This window comes from Pterocles gutturalis, unplaced genomic scaffold (assembly GCF_000699245.1).
Source record: "Pterocles gutturalis isolate BGI_N339 unplaced genomic scaffold, ASM69924v1 scaffold1638, whole genome shotgun sequence".
Classification (NCBI taxonomy): Eukaryota; Metazoa; Chordata; class Aves; order Pterocliformes; family Pteroclidae; genus Pterocles; species Pterocles gutturalis.
The window spans coordinates 21,767-32,955 of record NW_010117716.1 but is presented as its reverse complement, the minus strand read 5'-3'; the positions used below and the strand labels follow the sequence as shown (position 1 = coordinate 32,955).

The 11,189-nt window shown below is 45.5% G+C and overlaps 1 protein-coding gene across 1 annotated transcript in view; it reads left to right on the top strand.

Annotated features, from left to right (window-relative positions):
* LOC104463510 (cytochrome P450 3A24-like) overlaps positions 1 to 9,463 on the top strand; it is an 11,543-nt gene extending 2,080 nt beyond the window's left edge. The window contains exons 2-13 of the mRNA XM_010075881.1: positions 704 to 797; positions 1,220 to 1,272; positions 2,402 to 2,501; positions 3,116 to 3,229; positions 3,501 to 3,589; positions 4,638 to 4,786; positions 5,809 to 5,936; positions 6,587 to 6,671; positions 7,337 to 7,497; positions 7,943 to 8,169; positions 8,993 to 9,155; positions 9,365 to 9,463. Coding sequence (XP_010074183.1) covers positions 704 to 797; positions 1,220 to 1,272; positions 2,402 to 2,501; positions 3,116 to 3,229; positions 3,501 to 3,589; positions 4,638 to 4,786; positions 5,809 to 5,936; positions 6,587 to 6,671; positions 7,337 to 7,497; positions 7,943 to 8,169; positions 8,993 to 9,155; positions 9,365 to 9,463 — 1,462 coding nt within the window. The remainder of the gene's footprint in view (positions 1 to 703; positions 798 to 1,219; positions 1,273 to 2,401; positions 2,502 to 3,115; positions 3,230 to 3,500; positions 3,590 to 4,637; positions 4,787 to 5,808; positions 5,937 to 6,586; positions 6,672 to 7,336; positions 7,498 to 7,942; positions 8,170 to 8,992; positions 9,156 to 9,364) is intronic.
* The last annotated feature ends 1,726 nt before the right edge of the window (positions 9,464 to 11,189 follow it).

Sequence of the window (11,189 nt, the reverse complement as noted above, 5' to 3'; positions counted from 1 at the left end):
GCTACTAACTAAAAACAAATATTTTGAGGAGCTCTTTCAACACAGCCAAAGACAAGCTTCAAAGGGCTGCAGCCCAGGCCCTTGTTGAGAAACAGAAGGCCCCGAGGTAGAAGTAATAACTTTACAGCTGCCAAAAAGGGTGCTTCAGAGGAAAGAAATCTGCAAAGCTGTCAATAAAATCTAAAGAGAAAACCATCAAGACAAGAGTTCCTGATGCACCACTGAGCTAATGCCGGGCCAAGGGGGGGGGAGAACAATAAATGAAATTAAAGTACAGCTCAACAAAAACCTTGTTTGGGACACCACTTCTGGCAGTGCTTTGATTTCTCTTCAATAAAAACATGCAAGCTTAGTGTTCCTTCTTCCATTTTCTGCCTCTCCTCTGGTTGCCAAAGAGCTCCTCTCCTGACTTTTGCTCAAGGCTTTAGGGTCCTGCTTCCACCAGAGCACCTATGCCTTTAGGAGAGAGCTGCTTTTACGTCAAAACCATCTCTCTGAAGCTCTGTCTGGCAGCAGTGAGCCTCACCATGTTTACTAAGTAGTTTTTACATGACAATTGTCTTTTGGGACACTTTTTTCCAGCTCCTGGATCAGCTCCTCTACTTAGAGCCAAAGGGACATCGCTGCAGCCTCCCCATTTAGGAGAACTCGCAGCCCCAGTGCCATGGTGATGTAGCACTTGGTTGTCTTTTCTATCCCACAGATATGGGACCTGGCCATTTGGGTTTTTCAAGAAGTTGGGTATTCCTGGGCCAAAACCCCTGCCTTTCATCGGGACATGCCTGCACTATCGCAAAGTAAGTGCCAGAAGCCTTCCTGGCTCTGGAAATATCCACTTGCTCGTACAGCTGTAGCTATAACAGATACATGGTGCTGATAAGTTATCTCCAAATGCCAAGCTCCACCATAACGCACCGGTCGTGCAAAGGCCAGCGTGGGATAAGGGCTCAGTAACACAGACCACGGGGCTCTGCCTTTGCAGTATCTCCAAACGAGCACTCGCGGGTGGATGATTTACAGCTGCCCTTTGCCAGGGGCCTGGCAAACGGCTCATTCACAAACATGATATACATTTATGCATTCGTGATGTTTTTTTGGAAAGGAGGAGAACTCAGAAGGCAGCTCTGAACATCAGTTTACAAATATCCCTCCTGACCCGCCATCTCTAACATCATTCCCTCTGCTGCATCCTCGCTAATTTTCAAATTGCTTTCCACAGGGTTTAGTGGAGTTTGACAATGAATGTTTCGAGAAATATGGGAAAATCTGGGGGTGAGTATGAACCACCGACCTCTTCGTAAGATAAAACCAGAATCCATACAAAAGGGAGAAAAAAAATCATTAGGAAAGCTCCCTTCTCTCTACCTGCACCCCTGATGATCCCAGCAGGACAAGTACAGCAATGATGGGGTGTGCATGGTGCCTTGCATTAAATCCTGATGATTGCACGGCTGTGCCGCTGTCATGCTATATGGCAATGGCTCTGCCCTGCGCTATGAAAGCCCCTGTACAGCCAGTGACAAAAGGCGCTCACCTGCTCCTAACAAAACCAACAGCAAAACTACTATTTACTTAAGGGAGAAACTGGAACTGGGAGGTTGAGTCCCTCTGGTTTACCAACAGCAGAGGAATGCGAGCAACTCCCAACACTGAGAGAAAAAGCAGATCCAAAGTCCGCGGACTTCCTCATGCCACTGGTCCTTACCTGCTGTGATAGGAGCTGGTGCAGCTATAGCTGCTCTGCTCTGGACATCTCCTACGGCTTTTATTGCTGCTTTTACAGCTTGAGCTACAAACTTGTGCATATCCTCTATAATGCATCCATTAGTCCCTATAGCAACTTTAAAAAATGGAGTCTGGAAAAGAGATCTCTACATAAACAGGGAAAGTGTGTAAATCTGCTTAATCTGCATCTCTTCCAGGAAAGCATTCAGAACTGGCAGCTTAAAAGACAAAAACAAGGATTGAGTTTCATCTCTAAGGATATTTCAGTGCTGTCTGCCCAAGTCTCCAGACACCCAATTCAAGAGCCTGAAAGGGGTCGAACAAGTTTCCTTCTAATACCGTAATGTGTTTAAGTGCCTGGAAAAACCCAGAGTCAGGGGAGAAAGCAAAGACACTTGCTTCATTTAGTATCTGCTCCTTTGAGGGACTGAGCCCCGCTCATTTCCCAGTGAATTCGGAAGGTGTTTAACCCCCTTTATCATTTACAAAACCAGATGGGAGAAGTCCTAGGAGTCCTTTTCCATCTCTAATTTCTACATTTCTGTACTTAGGCATCTGCAGAACAGCAAGGCTGGTGATGGATGAGCATGCATTTAACACATTTTGTTTCATGGGCCAAGCCTTTTGGTTCAAATATCTGGGGTTGTTCATCCATCTCCTCTTCTCCCCCCACCAGGATTTATGATGGCAGGAAACCTGTGCTGGGTATCATGGACCCCCAGATCATTAAATCTGTGCTGGTTAAAGAGTGTTACTCCACCTTTACCAACCGAAGGGTAAGAGGGAAAGCATGGTGATGTACCACAGAGTCCAAAAAAAACCCAAAGTGCAGGAGGAGACAAGCATGCCAAGCGTGTAGCAGGGTTTTCCATAAGGGACAAGTGACGGCACTGTGGGGATTACTGTCAATGGCCACTGTATGTCACTGTTCCCCTGCCTTACAGCCTGGGGAGCGCAGACCTGGGCTGCCAGAGGAAGCTGTTTGCCTGCACATCAGCAAATTCTGCTCTCACACCTATATATGTATATGTGTATCTATATATAGATATCTATAGGGATGAACTGCAGCCTGTGTGAACGTGTGGGTCCGCCCCCAGCTGGGATGCAGGCTCTGGGCGGCATGATGGGGGTACACACGCACATACGGCTGTTGGGCTCGTTGGGTTACTTGCTCTGGATCTGAAAAGGAGATCTCACAGCTGGTTTACTGCAGGGAAAGGGATTATTTATGTATGTGTGTCTTGAGAGAGGCTGTTTGTAAAACCTTAACCTGCTGCCAGGAGTGATGCCCCTGAAATAGCCTGGGGAGGGGTTTGCATCCTACATTCCCATCCTTGCAGGGAAACCACTGCCTTTTCTGGTGTTAACATCTTGCCTTCTTCCCCCCCAGCGTTTTGATCCAGTCGGGGTGCTGAGGAATGCTGTGTCAATAGCTGAAGATGAGCAGTGGAAAAGGCTTCGTACTGTGCTCTCTCCAACCTTCACCAGTGGGAAACTAAAGGAGGTAAACCACAGAGGAGCTGGAACAAACTAAATCAGAAAGTCAGTAGACAGCGATTCCAGGCTGAGATTGTCACAGGGGCCTGATTTCCTTAGCCAGAGCCTGGCAGCTAAGCTGGTCTGTTTCATTTATACCCAATTTAAAACAAACAAGAAAAAGAGACTGAAAGATCTTATTTGTAAATATTGATGAAACTGCCTGTAGTCTTCAAAAGCCTGTCTTAAAGGAGTAAAATGTACTAGACGTAGCTGACCATCTCTGGTTTGTGTTACAGATGTTCCCTATAATGAAGCACTATGGGGAAATTTTGGTGGAAAATGTTCAAAAGAAGTTGGAAAAGGACAACACTCTATCTGTAAAGGAGTAAGTAGCTTCTAGGAGCAGCAGGCTAAGCAGCAAGCCTTGTTAGCAAAGTGCTGCAGTTCATTCGTTACTGGCAACAGAGCGCTTGCTGGGTAAACCAGACTTCTGAAATGAGGAACAGGGCTAGCTGAAAGCCTTGCTGGAAATTTGAAAAAAAATTTAAGCTGGGATGTTAGCAAACCTTCCTACAGTCAGAGACCCAGAAAGAAGCCTTCCGTGGGGAATTGGGGGAGGGGGGAAATGCTCCAGCACAACTTTGTGAATCCACAGATTCAAGATAACCCCAAATCCACTGCAAAACCAGGGTTTCCTCCCCATACACTCAGGATCTCTGTGCACCACCTTCTTGTATCACAGGACACTGGGGTTGCTGGCCTGTCTGCCCAACACACAGCACTGTGGGATGCCCATCCATCACTTGCCCCATTGCTGGAGGAGTGGGAAGAAAGGCTGTAGTGTGGCTCTGGGTGTGATGTCCTCACCCGTGCCCTCTACACAGGCTCTGCAACCTCTGTATTTCACCCCAGATCAAAGCAGAGATGCAGAAAGCATCAGATGCGTCAGAGATGCAGCTTCACACCAGTAGTCACACACCAGTGCGGCTCTCCCCTACCAAAAACCCCATAAGGAGAGGGCTTGGACAGTTTGTACCATTCTAGGTGCCTGTGCTGGGTTGAAGATGACCATTTTCATGGCATGTTTGAAGCAGGGTGCGTTACCACCCTTCCCCAAGAAGCTGAAATGCTCAAGAGCCTCATGCTGTCCCTGGCACTAGCCTGCTCATGTAGCTACCTGCTGTTTTAAAATCCTCAGGAAAGCTGTCCAATTTCAAAATCCATGCAGGCTTGAAACTAAAGTTCTCTAAAAATCTATCCTTTTCTCTATAAGTGCTTTACAGTTACCATATATCCAACTTCCTTTTCAAAACCAGGGCACAAGTTCTTACGAAGATTGATATTTGAATGTCACGTAGGCATTAGGAAAAAAAAATATATTCACTTGGTCCAAATATTTAACCACAGTCTATCTTTTCCATCTTTTTTTTCAGCATTTTTGGATGCTACAGCATGGATGTGGTCACCAGCACTTCATTCGGTGTGAACATCAACTCCATGAACAACCCCAAAGACCCCTTTGTCAGAGAGATGCAGAAGTTCATCAAGATTGATGTTTTTAACCCAGTCCTTCTCTTGACATGTAAATGACGTTTTTTTTTGTTGAAAACTTCATTCAAGTGTCAGAGTACTATTGAAACAGGACTTTAGCAAGCATATCAGACTGGTACATTAACCAACCAACTATTGCTTAGAGAACTTCCCTAGCTGGGCAGGGACCCCTCCCACTAGCCCAGGTTGCCCAAAGCCTCATCCAGCCTGGCCTTGAACCCCTCCAGGGATGGGGCATCCACAGCTTCTCTGGGCAACCTGGGCCACTGCCTCACCCCCCGCACAGGAAAACATTTCTTCCTCACATCTCATCTAAATCTCCCCTCTTTCAACATCCCAGCCAATATCCAAATGAGTGCTGGAAAATGATTCGATGGTTGAAACTGTAGGGCTTGAGGAGAGTGGTGTTATCTGAAATGCATTTTCTGGCAGAGTGTGCCGAGTGGGTGCTGAAATTCGATGCCATTTCCTAGCAGTGCAAGAGCTTATAGTGATGGTGATGGACCTTAAATCACTTGCAACCTGAAATCAAGATTAGATACTTTGCTAAAACACATGGAAAGGTGTGATCTGTGCATAACTCCTCTATTCTGGTGCTGTAGATTTTAGGATTAGATTATACACAAACTCAAGGTTCATTCTCTATAATGAAGGAAATGCTCTGAAGTGGACTTGAAAATGTTTACATGAGCATAGCATGCCAGCAAATAGCTCAGCGTGAAAGCAGAATTTGGAATTTTCAATATTTCTCTTCTGAGCCTGTCATAGTGCTGTATAATGCACAGAAAGAACCTGTCCCTAGAAAGCAGTGCCTTAGAAAAAGCAGGTGGCATATGCTTTGGTCATCTCTTAAAGCAAAGATTATACCCAGCTCAGTTGTGCCCAGTTGACACGAACTTGGGAGAGGGTTGTGTCAAGACAAACCATCCCAAGAAAGAGGAAAAAAGGCAAATTTCTCAGTAGCATTGTTACTTGCTTGGTAACATCCATAACTATCTTGTATCAGGTGGAGTTTGTTTACAGTGTGTGATTTTGGTCTCAATTTTTTTTCAGTTATATGTCCATTCACTGTTCCTCTCTTCAACAAGATGAACATGAACATATTCAACAGCAGCGCTGTAGATTTCTTCATGAGATCAGTTGCCAAAATTAAGCAGGATCGTGAAAAGGATGCTCACAAGGTAAACAAGTGTGAATTTGCTTGCAATTGTGGCAGAAAATACACTTAAATGAAATATAATTAGGGTGATGATATCAAGGCTGAAGCCAAAGTACAATGACTCAACAAAACCCCCAACTCTGCTGAAGTGCAAACACCTGATTTTAATACTCTCAGTAAAGCCTTACCTGACCAGCCCTGGCAGAGGAGCAAGTGGACTTTGTACATCCATGATCTGAAGTTAAATCCAGATAAAGGCTTGGTAGAATTGCATTAAGCTTGGGGTTGCAGAACTTGTAATAAGTCAGAGACACTCTGAAGAAGACTAGGCAGAGGATAAGAGAACAGAGTAAGCAGCAATACCACCTTTCAGGGTTGTGCCTTCCCCTCTGTTTTCAAAAATTGAAGCTGCTTCCTGGAAAAATTTTCCCTCTTACAGTTTGAATCCCTTTCCTGAAATTCATTTGAGACACTGCTCTCCCAGCCAATGGCTTCATGAAAAGGACAGATAAGTTTCCAAAATAAAATGCAAGTGTGTTGCTTTACAAGGAAATAATCTGCATTTTAGGGATGCTTTCAGTTTGAAAATGGTGCTTAGGCTATAACATTTGCTTATCTGAGCCCTCCCTGAGGGACCTGTCACCAAAGAACCTCTCCTGCTTTTCTTCTCAGGGCAGAGTAGATTTTCTGCAGCTGATGATCGAATCCCAGAAGTCAGCCAGTCACAACGGCAATGAAGAGAATAACTTACATAAAGGTAACAATATCCAAATCATGGAATCATAAGGGTTGGAAAAGACCTCAAGGATCATCAAGTCCAACCGTCAACCCAACACCACCTAACTCACTAACCCATGTCCCCAAGCACCACATCTACACGTTTCTTGAACCCCTCCAGGGATGGTGACTCCACCACTTCCCTGGGCAGCCTGTTCCAATGCCTGAGCACTCTTTCAGTGAAGAAATTTTTTCTAATATCCAGCCTAAACCTCCCCTGGTGCAACTTGAGGCCATTTCCTCTTGTCCTATCACTTGTTACTTTAGAGAAGTGGCAGGGGCTGGGGGACCAAGGAGAATACAGGGAGCTCTTTCCCATAGAAAGGCTCAATGGGTCACCGCTGTCCCCCCACTGACCAGCTCCAGGCAGAAATCTGTCCCTTGTTGCCAGCACCAGGGCTAAGGGGAACCCCCCAGTCCTTTACCAGGGAGGAGTACTGCTGTGTTCATAATTTATACCCAGGAAATTATCTGGCTCCTCTATTAAATTACTTTTTCTGGACAGATAACAGCATACCTATAAATACATTATCAGAAAACAACCACAAACCTGCCTCAACCCCACTCGTTGCTACCTCGTCCTTGCTGAGACCATCAGCCAACGCACCAGTGTTGCTCATCTGCCTACATCCTCTCTCCCCACAGCCCTGACTGATGTAGAGGTCCTGGCACAAGCCATCATTTTTATTTTTGCCGGCTACGAACCCACCAGCAACACACTTTGTTACCTGGCGTACGAACTGGCCACGCATCCCGACGTGCAGCAAAAGCTGCTGGATGAAATCGACACTGTTTTACCCAACAAGGTGAGAGGACCTGGAGTGATGGTGAAGACCCTCTAACCCTGCTGTCCTCCTTGTTCAGTCAAGACAAGGAGAAATCTGTAGCTCCTAAACACCCTCCTCCTGGGATCTTCCAACAACTCTAAGAGATGCGGGCACTGAGATGACTCAACCCTGTAGCAATATTATTTTGGCAGCTGACACCCCACTGCAAACATATTGGCCATACTCTGCACCCATGTGCAAATGGAAGTGGATTTCCAGGCATTGCCATCCATCAGGGATGGAAAATGAAACCAATTATGCAATTATGCAAATATGCAATTTCTACCTTGTGTTCTACCTTCAGTGTGGCTGAGACATGGTTGGGGAAGAAGGGGCTGGGGACACTCTGGTCTCAAGAGTCATTTTAGGAAAATCCAATCCTGATGCCGACATACCTGGTCACCTTTCTCCTGTCATCCTACAGGCTCCTCTCACTTATGAAGCAATCATGCAGTTGGAATATCTTGACATGGCAATGAATGAAACCCTCCGGCTCTTCCCCATTGGAGGACGGCTCGAGAGAGTCTGCAAGAAAGACGTAGAAATAAATGGAGTGACCATTCCCAAAGGAACTGTTGTTATGATCCCACCCACTACCCTGCACCGCGTCCCTGAGTACTGGCCAAACCCAGAAGAGTTCAGACCAGAAAGGTACAAAAAACATAATGAAAGGGAAGACATATGCTGCTTTTTCCTCACATAGTAATTAAGTATTAATCTCTAATTAGCTTCCTAATGGTGTTCTTCATATCTTCTCACAAACAATACCAATAAGAAATTGCAGGCTCATGGGAATGTCCTTTTAAGAAGAAAATGAGCTTCGCACTTAAAGCGGGGTTTCAAACAACATAATCCTATTGGGAGAGTAACATCGATACCTCACAACATCTTGTACACATTTTTAGGCTTGCTGACAGAGAGTGGGTAGGCAGTGACTTTTTTTGTAGCCTCTACCCATCTCTCCATATAATCTTTGCTGAACCTCTTTCCTTCACACAGTCTTTACTACAAAATACCAGAGTTTATCCTTCCAGAGCTGCCTTCCCTCCTTGTTTTCAAGGAAATGATAACTTTTCCTTGGTTGGTTATTTTTATAATTGGCGTCTACCTCTCATTCCCAGCAAGACTGAAGCCATAGGCTGCTCCTAGCCAAGATGATGCCTACTTTCTCTCTCACTAAATACAACAGATAGGAAATACCGGTTGTTTTGGGAGAGCATGTAGATTTTCACATTGCTCTTGACTTTACTGCTCTGACAGAATTAAGCTCAAACACTGAAGGGGGATCCCACCCCGTCCTGGACGAGGGCTCTGACACAGCACTCGGTTGCTGGGGTATGCCAAGATATCTTAGTGGAAAAACCAACAAGTCTCTGCAGGGCACCAGCAAGAGATTTCTATAAGTAATACAGATATGTAGCTTTTTGGTTTTCTGCTGCTTTCATTTCTTTCCCCCAACTATCTCATCATCCAGGTTCAACAAGGAAAACAGAGAGTCCATAGACCCATACACGTACCTGCCCTTCGGGGCTGGTCCCAGGAACTGCCTCGGGTTGCGGTTTGCTCTCCTGACGATGAAAGTTGCCATCACCATCCTATTGCAACATTTCACCTTCCAGATCTGCAAAGAAACACAGGTGAGGAACACATTGCGGTTCAAAACTCATGCACAAAGAGCCATGTGCCTGGTTTCTCACCGTGGGTGTAACACCAGCTGCTTTGCACTTTTGGGGGAGGTACGCTGTCAGGCACTATGCATCAGCTTATGTCCAAAGCATGGCCATGTTTCTTTCCTTTAATCTCTACTTATTTATCTCCAAATGCGGTTGTCCTCTTATTGTTACAGATCCCTCTCAAGCTGAATACACGGGGACTCTTAAGACCAGAGAAACCGATTATTTTGAAGGTAGTCCCCCGGACCAACACCGCACCTGCAAAGGCATAAAACCCATCTGCAGCCATCCTCCAGCATCTAATGAGTGCTGTGCTAACAAAGGGATCACACATCCTGGGAAATGTCTCCTACACGTACAGACACAGAAGAGCGGCTCTAGTTAATTCTGGAAGCAATTACTACATATTTACTAATAAACATAGCTGTCAGAAATGTAATGTGGATCACTGGGCAGTGACAATATACCATCCCCTTAATTTTGATTGCAGAAAACAAGAAATAAATCCAAATAAGAAGCTGATCATCCACTTCTAAGGGGACTTCTCCATCTGGAGAGAAGGAATTACTGTTGCATCCAAGAGAAACAAGGTGTGATGGAAATTCAGATTGCCAGACCTTGCTGGGCAGGGACAGGTGACGGTTCTTCTTGGTGTACCGATGCCTGAAATTTCATGTGTTATAATTGAGGCAACTGGTGTGAGACTATATCCTAGTTACCAAACCTCTCTTGTGCTATGTGTTAATTAAACTAAAGTGTGTACAAATACTGTCATTAAAAATGTTTGAGAGCTGCTCTCTGTTGTGTATAGTGGCTGATCACTTCCTATTTGAAAACCATATTCAGCCTCAACCCTTGAAATTATCCATGTACATTGCTTTCCACTTAATTTAATGAATCTGATCCTTCATTTACTGCGATCAAACCCTCCCATTTATACAGTATTTTACAAACATGTAACTCCCACCTCTTAGGTTGATTAAGAGGTTGCTTCAGTTCAGCACTGGCCGATCCTCTCCTGTGCTGGAGAGACAGGGGATGGCTTCTCAAGAGCAGCAGGAGCAACTCGCAGGAGGTGGTGACAGCACTGCAGGAGGGCCACTGCTCCTGGAGAAATTCTCTGAACACAGCTTGTAGCCAAGCCTGGCCTCCTCCCAGAGCCAGGGATGGGATTTATGCATTCCCCATGGTGGGATGTTATCCTGCTGCCAGCTGCTTTGCTCTTGAACTGCTCCAGAGCTTGTGCCCTATGGGCTGGGTCCTGCCATCAGAGTGATGCTTTGACCAAAGGACTTGTGCCATCCCTGACCACAGAAACAGAGAATATCAAAAGGCAGGTGGGAGTTTCTCCTGGACCTGAACGTCACACACCAGTTAACCCCAGTGTATTGGGCTGGTCCTGGCACCTACAAACCAAGAAGGATGCTAGTAAAATGGGAAAGGCTTTTAGAAAAGCTGAAAACCAGCTTCAGTTGCCCTTTAACTTTCTCCTGGCATCCTTCACTCCAAGGTAACATCTTCCAAATCATCGTCTGTAATTTTCTCCCATGGCCCCATGCTTTTTTCTAGTCGAGCAGATAAAACTGCAACGTGACCCAAGAGCTACAATCCAACACAGTACAAATTTATTCAAGATTAATGTCCATTCTTTAACAAAAGCAATTAGGGAGTTTGGGAGGGGACAGTCAATGGTGTGGTGGATTCCCAAACACTGGAAATCCCCAAATCAAAGCTGCCCATTTTTCAGGAAGACACAGCAACATTCACCAGGCTCTAATTCAAGAGTTAGCAGCTTGTGCTGTCCCAAAAGGCAGATAAAACAATTATAGTGCTCCCTTCTGATTCATCATCTGTGATAAATTGTTTGGGTTTTGCTATGTACACAGAAAGGCAGCTACAAGTGCTGCCAATAAAGCCCTTTCTCATCCCTTAACAGGGGTTGAAAGCCTTCAGTGGAAGGGTTGGGCCAGTCCCACCGTTGCAGCAGCCAGCTCTGAT